The 12,994-nt window shown below is 42.0% G+C and overlaps 1 protein-coding gene across 8 annotated transcripts in view; it reads left to right on the top strand.

The window, feature by feature from the left end:
* The window catches only part of SUSD1 (sushi domain containing 1), a 189,126-nt gene that overhangs the window by 70,611 nt on the left and 105,521 nt on the right, over nucleotides 1-12,994 (top strand). For all 8 annotated transcript variants that reach the window (XR_005654516.1, XM_039870715.1, XM_039870711.1 and 5 more), the window contains exons 11-12: nucleotides 3,344-3,435; nucleotides 4,147-4,333. Coding sequence is in view for 7 of the 8 variants with exons in the window: in XM_039870715.1 (XP_039726649.1) it covers nucleotides 3,344-3,435; nucleotides 4,147-4,333 (279 nt within the window). In the remaining variant the exon portion in view is untranslated. The remainder of the gene's footprint in view (nucleotides 1-3,343; nucleotides 3,436-4,146; nucleotides 4,334-12,994) is intronic.

Genomic DNA, 12,994 nt, shown 5'->3' with positions numbered 1-12,994 from the left:
ATGTCCTCTTTCAATAATTTTGTTTCAATTTTTTCCCTTGCTATTCTCATTTATTTTCCCAAAGGAATTTAGCAGTAATTGCTGTCTCTCAATTGAGTGTGCCAAGCTGATTCCTGCATCTGGGACTTTGACCTTGGAGCCCTCTGTCTGACCCCTCTTCTACTCTTGGTGGCTCACTGACTCATGTCCTTCAGGTCTCAGCTCACATATCACCTCCACAGAGGGTCTTCCTTGGCCATCCTTACTGTCCTTGTATGACGCTTTTCTTCATAGTCTTTACCAGTGTACAAGATTATATTTTTAGTTATTTGTTTTTGTTCCTTTTCTGCCTTTCTCACTAGAATGAATTCCATTAGGTGCGGGGACTTTGTTTGCTTACCACTTTATTTTTGGCCCCTAAAGCATCCTGGCACATGGTAAGAGCTTTCTCAATATTCATCAAATGGATGTGTAAACTTATTATGTTCCAAGAGGGTCCATTGGAATTGTCATTGGAAGTACATTCCATTTATAGATTAACTGGAGAATTGGCATCTTTTCCCTTTTCAGTCTTTCCATTCAAGGATGTGGCATCTCTCTCTTTGTTGTTATTTTTTTTTTTTTAATGTCCTTCAGAATATTTTTAAAAAGTCTTCATGTAAGTCTTGGACATTTCTAGTTAGATTTATTTCTAGGTATTTGAAGTTTGTTCATGGTCTCTTTTTTTTCTTCAATTATATTTTATTTTATTTTTTAATTAATTAATTTTTATGGTGACATTGGTTAATGAAATCCAATAGGTTTCAGCTGTACACTTTAACAGTAAGGCATATAATGTTTACAATGTGTGTTCATCTCCCATAGTCAGATTTCTTTCTGTCACCACATATTTGACCCTCTTTACCCCGTCTACCTCCCCTCCCCCCTCTTCCCCACTACCCTCTGGTAACCACTAGTCTATTGTCCATCATCATGAGTCTCTGTTTGTTTGTTCTGTCCATTTGTTGCTTTTCGGATTAGATCCCACATATAAGTGCTATCATGTGATTTTCAACTTTTTCTGTCTGGCTTATTTCATTTAGCATGATTATCTCGAGGTCCATCCACGCTGTCACAAAGCTCAGCGAAATAGCTCTTTTCTTGCAAATAAGAATCTTTTAATTTTTAATTGTCTTTTAATTGTCATTTTTGTTTCCCGTTGCTGGTATGACAAATTACTGCAAATTTCGTAGCTTAAAACAACACAAATTTACTCTCTTATAGTTATGGAGGTCAGAAGTTTGACTCGGTTTCACTGGGTTAAAATCAAAGTGTCAGCAGGTCTGTGTTTGTTCTGGGGGGCTCGAGGGGAGAATCCATTTCTTTGTCTTTTCCTGCCTACACTCCTTGGCTCGTGGTCCTATTCTTCATCTTTAAAGCTCTGCTTTCATCCTTAAATCTCTCTCTTATCTCCCTCTTGTGAGGACCCTTGCTACTACATTGGGCCCATCTGGATAATCTTCCTATTTAATCACATTTGTAAAGTCCTTCTGCCATATAAGGTAACATGGTCACAGATTTCAGAGACTAGAGTGTGGACATCTTTGGGGAGGGTACATTATTCAGCCTATCATACTTGTTCTTGCAGGTATATAGAAAATTATTAGTTTTTCTATGTTCTTGTATTTGAGTGTACTTTGCCAAACTCCTATTTGTATTTGTTTTTCTATTTTCAAACAATTTCATGTTTGTTTTTCTGTTGATTCTTTTGGATTTACCGGCAGTTACATCATTTGTTCCCTTCTTCCTGGTATTTATAGGTTATTTTTTCTTGCTTCTTTCAGTATTACCTAGAATCTTCTGACTAATGCTGAATAATAGCTATGAGACTGTGTATCCTTGTATTGTTCTTGACTTTACTAGAAATTGCTTCATTGTTTTACTGAGTATGTTTTATGAGTATGGTGGTTTCTAATAAACCTCTTTTAAATTAAGGAATTTCTATCAAATTATATCCTTTCTTTACTAAGATTTTTAGTCAGGAATATGTAATTAATGTATTAATTATTATTATAATACAAGTAACCATACTTTTTTTTCTTTTTAATCTACTACTAGCTTTCTCAATAATGATCATCTCTGTGTTCCTGGAACAAATCATAGTGGTCAGAGTGTGTTGCTCTTTGAATGTACTGCTGACTTCTATTTGCTAGTATTTTATTTCGTATTTTTGTATTGATACATGTGTTTGGCATAGTGTATTTAGTGATTGGTTGTGCCATCCTTGTACATTTTAGGCATGCATATTAGGTAGTCGTGTTGGATGAGCTGGAAAGATTTCCACCTTTTCTATGGTCTGGAACTGTTTAAATAGTATTGAAGTTATTTGATTTTTGTGAGTTTCATCAGTGTGACGTTCCTTGGACCACTACTACTTATCTCTAAAACTATCATCCATACCCAGTAGTGAAGGTGCGTTATCCTGAACCATCTATACTTTCTTACCTATTCTGTCTTACATCATTTGGAGTATAGTATGTGACCTGTGGAACAGGTTTTCACTAGGCCAAGCTGCCCAATCCATAAAGAGCATGTCATGTCAACCAATGTGGCTTCGTTTGTAGGAACCTGTCAGGCCAAGGGCTTACACAATAAAGGCTTGGCTCCAACGAGACTTCCTTTGTGTGTGTGTGTGTGTGTGTGTGTGTGTGTGCGCGTGCGTGCGCGCACGCACGCGCGCACTTTGGGAGTTGTCTTTATAACTTATTAATCATCATAGTGTTCCAGTGAAATTTCTTAGCAAGTCTGCTCTATTATTTCCAGGTTAGGGAAATTATACCATACCAGATCTGAACTAACTTTTGAACTGATTACCATGAAATTAAGCAGAGGCCAGCAAGTGCTTTGATCACAAGAGAAGAGGAAGCACAAACCAGAGGGACCCCTCCTCCTTTCCATCATGAAAAGCCTGACTGCTTGAGATAGGCTTTTTCAGTCCCTCAAGGAACGATTCTCAATTCTGTGCTGAAATGCTGCTTTCAGCTCAGAATTTCAAACCGATGCTTATTTGTATAAAAGAGGTTACCCAAGGCCAGGACTGTGAGTTGCAGTTTTAACTTAGTAAACCAAGGGAGTTTGCAGTGAATAGATTTAAATAATTTTTAAGAGGGATCCTCTGATTCGATATCTTGTAATCTTAAATCTTTCATCAAGACTGAGTTTACATAAATGTAAAAGTGGTGTTTCTTGGGCTGCTACCGGTAAGTTCTAAATTAAAATACTATTGCAGTCATCCTATGTAAATGCTTATCCTCGGGAAATGTTTTAATTAGGTCATATTTTTGTATAGAGTATCAATTGATTTCTCATTCTTCTCTTCTTACAGAAAAACAGATTATTGGTAACATTTCAATATTTAATGAAACCTGCTTGAGATGGAGAAGAACGAAGACAGCTGATATAGAGGAGATGTATTTAGTAAGTTTCTGAAAGTTACTCTATTTATGGTGTTTGTCTTGTGTGGGCGGTTTAAAAAATAACAAACCTAAAAATCTACTTATATAGCGGCCATTATCAATAGAAGACTTACAGTAACAGTTGTAATCAGAAGCAAGAAAACAGGCACATCTGCTGCATATTTGAAGGCAGAGACCTTGGGGGTTGATGAGACGCCAGGAAAGTTTTTTTGTGCATACAGCCTGGTGCAGAGCTGATATTCAGGCAGGATCCATGGAGGAATCCAATGGCTTTTGCACGTCTGTGTCTCTCCACAACCAGAGACCCTGAGCAGGCTCTGAATGCGTTGCCTGGAGAGTCCAGGGGAACTTTTGAAGTTATATGTGGTTGTCAGTAAGAAAGGGAAAGACCAGGGGATGAGCTGCTACCAGAGGAATTAAGTAGGAAGAAGTGTGTGTCTATTGTATGTATGAGAACAAGAAAGAGGAAGTTGCCAGTGTTGAGCCCTTGGCTTTTAGTACATTTTTATTTTAAAATGTATTTATTATACTGATAACATTGTAACTATGATACTTATGGTATTACATCTCTAATATGTGCTCACTGTTGTTATTTCACTTTTTGAAGGAAATTTAAAGTCAAGAACAAGAGAGGCCATGAGAAAGGTAAAGATCTAGGCATTCAGAGCCTTTTAAGCCAGAGAGTCACCTAGTGCACTTTTCTGTGTTTTAGTTCCACATTCGGGGCCTGAGATGGTATCAGAAGGAATTTGCCCAGGAAATGATCTTTAATATCACCACGAGCAGCCAGGCATCTGAGATGTGCTTGGACCTGCGTCCGGGCACCAACTACAGTGTCAGCGTCCAGGCTTTGTCTTCGGCACTTCCTGTGGTCATCTCCCTGACAACCCAGATAACAGGTAAATCTTGAATGACAGCATTTGAATGAACAAAGTCAGCAGGGCCCTGTAGGTAGGCCTGGGTAAAGAGGAACACTACTCCTTCTTATCACTATATAATAAACTGTAAGAGAGAGAGGACGAAGGACGTGGACTTGGAGAGAAATGCTAAGGGGCCTGCCACTGTTTTATTATGACTTATTTCTTACAAAGATATCTGAAACAAAATGTTACCATTGATTAAACCTGGGTAATGCATACGTGAGTGTTAGTTATATTCCTTCTGGACATTTGAAATATTTAAAATGTTTCATACTTAAAAAGAGTTTTTCCTATTACTGTTTCTTTCTCAGCATCATATTTAACTGTGATCTTGATGCAAGTGCCTTAAGAATACTTTTCTCTCCGAGAAACAATGACTGGCAGTCCCAGACTCGTCCCCAACAAATTCACTTTCCGCTTATTTTCTTGTCTCTCCTCAAATCTGTGATACCCCTCCGCGCACACACTCTGAGCCAATACTCAGAACATTAGCTTCCTGTTTCTTATTTCACTGAGAAATTAGAAGTAATCAGCAGAGGACTTGCCATTCCCAAATCTCCCACTGCTGCCTGAATGCAGAACTGTACATTTTGTCTTCTCTCTTGTTCCCCCATTCCTAAGGTGACACCCCACCCCCACCCAACTGGTGCGCTGGACCCCACCCCTTCTTGCCTTACCGTCACTTCCCCACAATGTAGAATTAGTCCCCACACTGTACGAGCCTGTCGTAATCTCCTTTTTTAATGCAAACAAATCAAAAAAGTGAACATACTTCCTTTGATCCCGTATTCTCTGCGACTACTTTGTCTTCTGTCAGCCACCCTTTTACAGCAAGACTCCTCGAAAGCGATGTCTGCCGCGTGGGCTCCACATCCCTACCCCCTCTTCTCCCTTTGCATCACTCCAATCTGGAAGCATTTGCCTTCGCTGCTTTACTGAAAGGGTCTCCGTCTTGCAAAATCCACTGGCCAGTTTCCTTCTTAATCTGATTTTTCTCTACAGCATTTGACATTCCCTCCTTCTTAGGATGCCTCTTCTCTTGGCTTTTGGTTCCTCCTACCTTGTTGGCTGTTCCTTCTCAATCTTCTTTGCTGGCTTCATCTACTTTTATTGGTGCACTTCCCGCCCCCTATGATCCCCCTTCCTTTTTCTTCATTATCTACCCTTTCTGTCTAGCCGATCTCTACTGATCTCATGGTTATAAATATTACCTGTATGCTGAGGATTCTCAAATATGTCTCCTAGTCCCTATTTCTCCTTTCCGTTCCACCCTTGTACATCCGCCCCGCTCTTAAACATATCTCGTTGAATATCTAAAAGGCAAATCCAACAGAATTTTGGTTTCTTACCTCTTCCCTCACCCCCAGATCCATTTCCCAGCCAGGATTCTCTATCTCAGTTATTGTCATTCTTGCCAAATGCTCAGGCCAAGAGAGTCACGATTGATTTCATCCCTCCCACCGATTTCTAATCCGTCGACAAGCCTCATTGGCTTGTTTCTGAAATGTATTTTGAATTCAACCACTTCTCCACATTTTTGCTTTCACGATTCCAGCAACCTAATGCAAGCCGGCAACCTCGGCTTGGACTCCTGCAGTAGCTTTCTAACTGGTTTCTCGGCTTTTACAGTTGCCTCTCAAGCCTCCCCGCCCCCAGTCTTAATCTCCATCACAGTAAGAGCCATCTTTTAAAAATGCGCATGAGAACATGTCATCCCCAGCTCCAAACTATCCAGTGAGTTTCTGTTAGTGTTAGGATAGGATTCAAGTCTGCTTACCTTGGTCGTGGTTCCACAGTGTAGCGATTAGCACGTCTGCTTTACTCGCAGAAGGTCCTGGGTCCATGACCCAGTGGAGCCACAGTCCATGGTCCATGGCCATGCTACCGTGAACAAGCCCGATGTCTGATCTTGGAAGCTAAGCAGGGTCAGGCCTGGTTAGTACTTGGATGGGAGACCACCTAGGAAGACCAGATGCTGTAGGCATAAATAATAATTTAAAAAAAAAAAAGTCTGCTTACTCTTCCGGGACACTCTCTCCACATACTTCTTTACATTATAATCATTCAGGTCCCTGCTAAAATATCACCACCTTAGAGAGGCTCTCATGCCCATCCTTTCGTAAATAACCTTCCCATATCCACCTCATCACTCTTTATCCACTTACTCTGCTTGAACTGCTTCATAGAACATATTTCCAGAAATTATATTTTTAAATTTACTTGTTTATTTTCTTCCTACTAAAATAGGAGCTCTTTAAAGGCAGAGATTTTTGTCTGTGTGTTCTCCCTTTATCCCCAACATGTAAGGGCAGTGCTGGCACATAGCACAACAAAGAAATGTTTTTGTAGTGAATGAATATGAGGGCCAACCCAGAAATGGCCACTGAGTGGTATTGGTCTTGAGTAGGTGCCTGGTTTGTTAAGAAAGGCTTTAGACCAAAAAGAATTTACCCCATTTGGAGCTGGAAAGGCAAGTAATGTTCATTCAATTTGGGCATTCCTTTCCGTGTGACTTATTAAAATGAATAGTTATTCAGTCTCCTATTCTTTGGTCCTTGTCATGTTTGGATGGTTTGCATTACTGATTTAAGTGAGCATTTCATACTTTTTGAGTTGCGGGGAGGGAGTTTCATTTCGATGAGACACTTATTTCTATTTTGTTTTATAATAAAGGCTGAATATAGCCCTGGTAGCTAGCTCAAGCATCCTGTCTGTGTGTATAGCCATCAGGGGGCACTGTTGAGCTGTTTAAGTTCATTGCGTCCATGACTGCATGTTTTCTAACTCTACCTTACTTTAAAGAATTTGCAAGTTTTAAAAAGTGTGAAAATTCAAGTTAAGATCTTATGAAAGGGTTAAAAAGAAAAAAAAACCCTCAAAGAACCCTCCTTTTTATAAAAGGGGGAAAAAAGAGAACCTTATATGTCAATGTGAAGAGGTACACCTGGTTGCCTATGATTTATTTTAGTAAGACCGTGAACTTTCGAATTTACCAGAAATGTCAGGCAAAGCATTTGGGTCTGGAAAATGCAGCAGGTGATTTCTCAGCAGGAAAGTGAATGAAAGTCCTTTCTGAGTGTCTTACGTTCAATCTTACTGATGGGAACAGGATGAAAACAGGCGCTTTAAATATATTGCTGACCTCAGAGGAGAGAGTAAGTTCTAGGAATGTTGAAGGACAGAGGCACGTGTTGGCAGTGAAAGTGGAAGAGGATGCTGGTGGAAACACTGTCACCGTGCTTCTGACTCCGCGGCCGGGCTTCCTCAGGGAGAGCACTGACCCCGGCTCTTCCGAGTAGCCCCGCCGCTAATACCTCCTCAGGTCAGGGTGAAGAACAAACTCCCACCCTTGGTAGAGACCCAGAGAGTCAGAAGACTTTCACATGTTGGTTATACCATTTTCAATCCAAGTCAAAAAACTTGTAGGCGAAAGTTTCTTCTCATAGGAAGAGAAGACAACCAGGGAGGAAAAAGTGGGGAGACAGAGAGAGAAAGCAAATACATGCATGTGTGCTACACAACACGGTGATCGTATGAGGTTGAGCATTTATTATGGAACCAAGAATTCTGGAGGAGAAAAGGGTAGAAAAGATGTAAACGAAATCATTCCTCCCCAAGTCTACCTTTAGTATGAAGGCTGGCAACTTATACGGGAAACTTCCCATCTCTACCTACGTACATAATGAGAAAAAGAGGATATACCTTTTCAGATGTTCAGGAAAGCAACTGAAAACACAGGTGTGTCCCGAGTATTATCAGGCTGTCCCTTTAACAGAGGGGTCCGGTCAGTATAGCTCTCGATTCCCCCATAGGACTAGGGACCACCGCCCCCGCCTCTGACACTTTCTCTCTGATCTCTCTTACTATGAGATGTCCTCAGGGAGGACCATGCAGGACTAAGTCTCTCGAGCTCTTCTACCATAGGCTTCTCTTCCATGGTTGGCTACCCACAAACCATCCAAGGACAGCACACTCCTGTGTTCTCAGTGAAACCCCCTGTGTCCTCAGGCTGGTTCCAGGGTACCTCGCTATTCCTGCTGCTCCCCCGGGCTCCTGGGGGCAGAAGCTGCGCCTGAGTTAGGAGAGGGACTGTCTTTCATCCCAGCTGTTTTCCTCTTTGTCCAGACTCCCCCAAAGTCCTTTGTGGACACAGATTCTTTGACGTTTAGAGACCTAATGTTAGGTCAGGCCAGGAGGGACACACACATGCCCTTCCATATCTCCATGGGCCACCTATTCCTCTCATCCGTAGAAATCTCCCAACTACTTTCTAGCTTCAAACCGAACCCGAACCCCCTCCCCTCAAGCAAATGGCGATATGGGCCTGAGTGCCTCCCAGCTTCTCCCACTGAAAGCATCCACATCCTGGCTTAAGCCCTGCTGAGACAGGATGATACACCACAGAAGAAAACAGGCTGGATGTGTAATTCTCTTGTGTTAATATTAGCTTCTACAAAATATGAGTAGGAAAGTTTATATCAGAAGAATATGTGTCTATGGGAAGAGGTTGTTTAAGACGTGGCTTTGTTTCAGAAAAACTCTGAACTTTTGAATTTGACTGGAAATGTTAGGCAAGGGATTTGCGCCTGGAAAAGGTAGCACCTGATTTCCCGGAAGAAAAGTGAATGGAATTTCCCTTCCGAGTGTCTCACATTAAACTAAATCTTACTAATGGGACCAGGAATCCGGAACCGGGATTTCCGTGTGCTGTGGGTGTGGGGAGAGGCGTACTGCAACTTAAAAATTTAATTCAGCGAATATTTGAATGGTGATGTACAAAGACCCGTGCTAAGTGAAGGGGATATAAAAGCGAAAGGAAGATTGTCCCTTCTTTCTGGAAGGCCAAGTCTCATAACTTTATCGATAGGGGAGATGTAGCTAGCCTCATGACAGCTGATGACTTATGGTGTAAGCTACCAGTCTTTCTATTGTCATCAGTTTCAATCTATCATGCCGTGCGTGGGTGGTGTGATTTCTCTGGGGAGGTGCCAAGAATTAGAAAAGGATCATTATGGTGTCTTTTTTTCTGTATCTTTATTTATGTGTGTTAATTCCTTGCATTTAGTTGAAGTTTATAGAATAAAGTTGGGACTTTTGTTTAGTTTTGGTTCAAATAAAATTTTCTTCTATTTTGTTTTTTCTCATTTTGGTGGGTTTTAGAAGGAATTTTAACACATTTGCATTCACTTACCTCCTTTATCTTATTGATTTTAAAAGTTTGCCTATGTTAATGATATTAACCTTCTGTTATACTTATCACAACCCCCCCAGGTTATTTATTCTTTTTGACATTTAGACATTTTAAATTTTCATGTAATCAATTATATTGATTTTTTAATAATTTCTGCCTCTGGTCATGCCAAGAAGAGCCTTCCCCACTCCAAAATCAGATTAATTTTTTCTCTCTAATATTTTCTGATGTTTCTTAATAGTTTTGCTTTTCGCATTTAAAGTTAGATCGATTTGGAATTTGTTTGGACGTATGGTGTAAGGCTAAATTTACATGGTAATATATTTTTTCCCACCAAGTGAAAAGCCAGTTTCCCATCAGCTTTGGAAAGATTGTTCATGCTACACACTATATTCTCGTACCTTACTATTACAATTATTGTAGTTTTATAATATATTTATAATATATTTAATATTTTGCAGGACGAGTTCTCCTTCGTTGCCTTTCTCCATACTCGTCAACGTTTTCTCACATGGCAGCTCCCACATTTTCCTTTGTCAGGTGGTTCAGTTAGAGAATAGACAGTGTTAACAGTGGTAGTGAGGGTCTCATTTCTGAGTCTCCTCTCATCTCACATACCCAGAGTGCGAGAACCACACTCTCCAGCCCAGACAGGACCTGCTTCTTGCCTTAGGTCTGTTCGGTTTGAACCAGCCATGAGGCTAATGGGAAGGAGGGCAGCTCTGCCAAGGACAGCAGTTCCGCGGATGGGAAACAGTGCCTTGGGAAATATGGCTAGAAGTTAAGGTTACTTAAATGTGGCTAAGAAACATCCTGATGACAGTTCAAGCTTTGCATTGAAGGGGTCAAGCAAACTGTTTAAAATATGAGGTGGGAAAGGCCTTAAGCAGGCCGAGCAGAAAATAGTCTGGAAGTCACATGCTGATTGAATCAGCTGGGTGGTAGTGGCACATGTCGAGCTGCAAGAGAAAGGGCAGTGTGACAGGGAACAAGCAGGGGATGGACGGCTTCCTGCTTGTTCTGTGGTTCTGCCTTCTCCGACCTGAGTGGGCACTTTGTTCTGCTGTTACTTGAGGGTGGCGAGAAACCCAGCGGTTTTAAAAGGCTAGCCAAGAGATTAGAGGAACCAGATTAGGGGAATTATTAATCTCAGAGAGGAGCAAACAGAGGAATAATTTAAAAGACCCTGAGAAGGGTTCTCACACAGAAAAGGGTGAACAGTGAGTTCCCCCTCTGGGCTGAAAACAGGAAATGTATGACCAAAACTGCCTACTGTGACAACAAAACACCACAAATGGAAGGGCATTTCGATGGTAGCAGGCAGGGCAGAAGGCAGAAATTGTCAAACCGGAAGGGACACATCCCCCTGGGGCACATAGTAGGGGCTTTTCAAACTACACTACCCTTTCCCCATCTCTGCTGCAGGCCGTCTTCCTCGGCCTGTCAGCTAGGGAATCTCTTTCTGGACACCTTGGAAACAGCGTAGACCCTGAACACCTTCGTGTGAGGCCTTGCCTGTCAGCAAGGGCTGCTCCAGGTGACCTTCTAGGGTCCCTGGCAATCCCACAGGTTTAATATATACTCTGTGTAACCATAACTAGGTAACATTGGAAGACATTCTAGATTTACCACTGTTTAACAAAAGCTTAAGAGACTCTCATCCTTCCACTTGGTCTTAGATGCCTAGATTTCCCGGCAGTCTGCTCTGGGCCCTCATCTTTTCTCAGACGCATTTATACTGTCCCCTGGGTAACCGTGGACTCTCCTACTGATGACCGACTCCATTATCACCACCACAGTTTGCTTCCAACCTCTGTGATGCAGGACAGGGCAAATTCTCCTGAGTGTGTGGTGGGGGTGACGGGGTCTCAAGCTCTGCACAAGGGTATGGAGGGGTGGAGAGAGAGAGAAAAGAGAGAGAGGAGAGAGAGAGAGAGAGAGAGAGAGAGAGGAGAGAGAGAGAGAGAAAGTGTTAGTTCTTGGCTGAATGCATAAAAGAATTCAAACACATGCCAGTGTTAGAGTCAAAAGGCAGGTTTATTAGAGGAGGGATAATGCTCCATAGAGCGTGGCCTCCTCTCAGAGGCAGAGAGTGAGAGAGCCTAAGAGACTGAGAGGGACAGATAGAAACAGAGACAGTGACAGTCAGAGGGCCTGAGTAAAAGACACTGAGAGGGACCCCGAGTGTTTGGGGAATTCAGTTTGTATATCATTCTTTAGTTCCTGTGAGTTACAGTTTAAAGACTTCGTTTACCCATTTCCTACGATGATATGGATGTACAGTGAGAAAGGATGTGAATAGGTAGCGTGAAAGGCCTGCTGGCAATTCCCGGCCTGTGATCCATGGGTTCCCCATGTTTTTAGCCATAGGGAATGAATGATTCTATTTTAACAATGGTTTTCCTGTTTTCCCTTCACGGGATGGGGAAATGGGTTGTTAGCAATCCCAGCAGAAATCTTCCTTTGTTCTGCAGGTTTCCTCGTGGTCTGGCTGCTCATCAGCACATTGCAGTCTCTGAATGTAGCCTGATTTAACATTGTAGTCCTCTTGCCTCCTTCCTGCTGGACAATTCCACAAGCACTTCGACCTTCACAGGTCTGGAAGTGAGCACTTCTGAACCCCCGCCCCCCCATATGCACCCAACACACACACCTTGATGAAGGACATCACCACTGACCCAGCCATCAAAACCCAACCCAGGTTCCTTCCCCTTCCTTATCTTCCATCACGTTTTGTTCCTTCTCCCCCAGGAGTGTCTCTTCCATCTCCATACTCAGTTCCCGTCACCTGCTTCAGACCTCAGGCATTTCTTACCTAGATTTTGGATGACCTGTACTCGTACTATTTTCTAGTTCATCCTCCAATGAGCTGTATTTCTAAAATATACATCTGAAGAATATTTAAATGACTTTTCCTTATTTCCAGGACCTCAGATCTGACCTCTACCCTACCTCTACCCAGCTGGGACTCAGCCTCTCAGCCATACTGAACTACCTGTGGTTCTGTCTGTGGCCACTCCCTCTCTCACCTCTGGCTTCTGCATATTACTTGTTTCTGTTATTTGATAGGCTCACAATCCTGCCCTCGGCCAGGTGTTCTCCCTCTGCACTCCCACAACTTCCTATAATGTTATCATAGTTCTCAGCACCACAAGTTACAAAACTGTCTCCACGTATAGACTTCAAGTTCCTGGAAAGCAAAAGCCATGACGGCTGTGGCTGTTTCTCCCAGCCTCACACGGTGCCTGGAGCATAGAGGCGGCTGATAAATGCGTGCTGAATGGCCATGTATAAATAACATATTTAATAGAGCTTTACAAACTATCTAAGAAGATCTAAGTTCTTATTTATTATAATTTGGATTGAGAATTTCTACCCCAAAGCTATTTTCTAATTGGGTGATAAAGTCTTGACTGTCTGTTTTGGCCTTCTAGCCCTTGATTTCATGG

This window comes from Pteropus medius, unplaced genomic scaffold, assembly GCF_902729225.1.
Source record: "Pteropus medius unplaced genomic scaffold, Ma_sr-lr_union100, whole genome shotgun sequence".
NCBI classification, from domain to species: domain Eukaryota; kingdom Metazoa; phylum Chordata; class Mammalia; order Chiroptera; family Pteropodidae; genus Pteropus; species Pteropus medius.
Note: the sequence above shows the minus strand (reverse complement) of the source record. Positions and strands in the feature narration are given on the sequence as shown.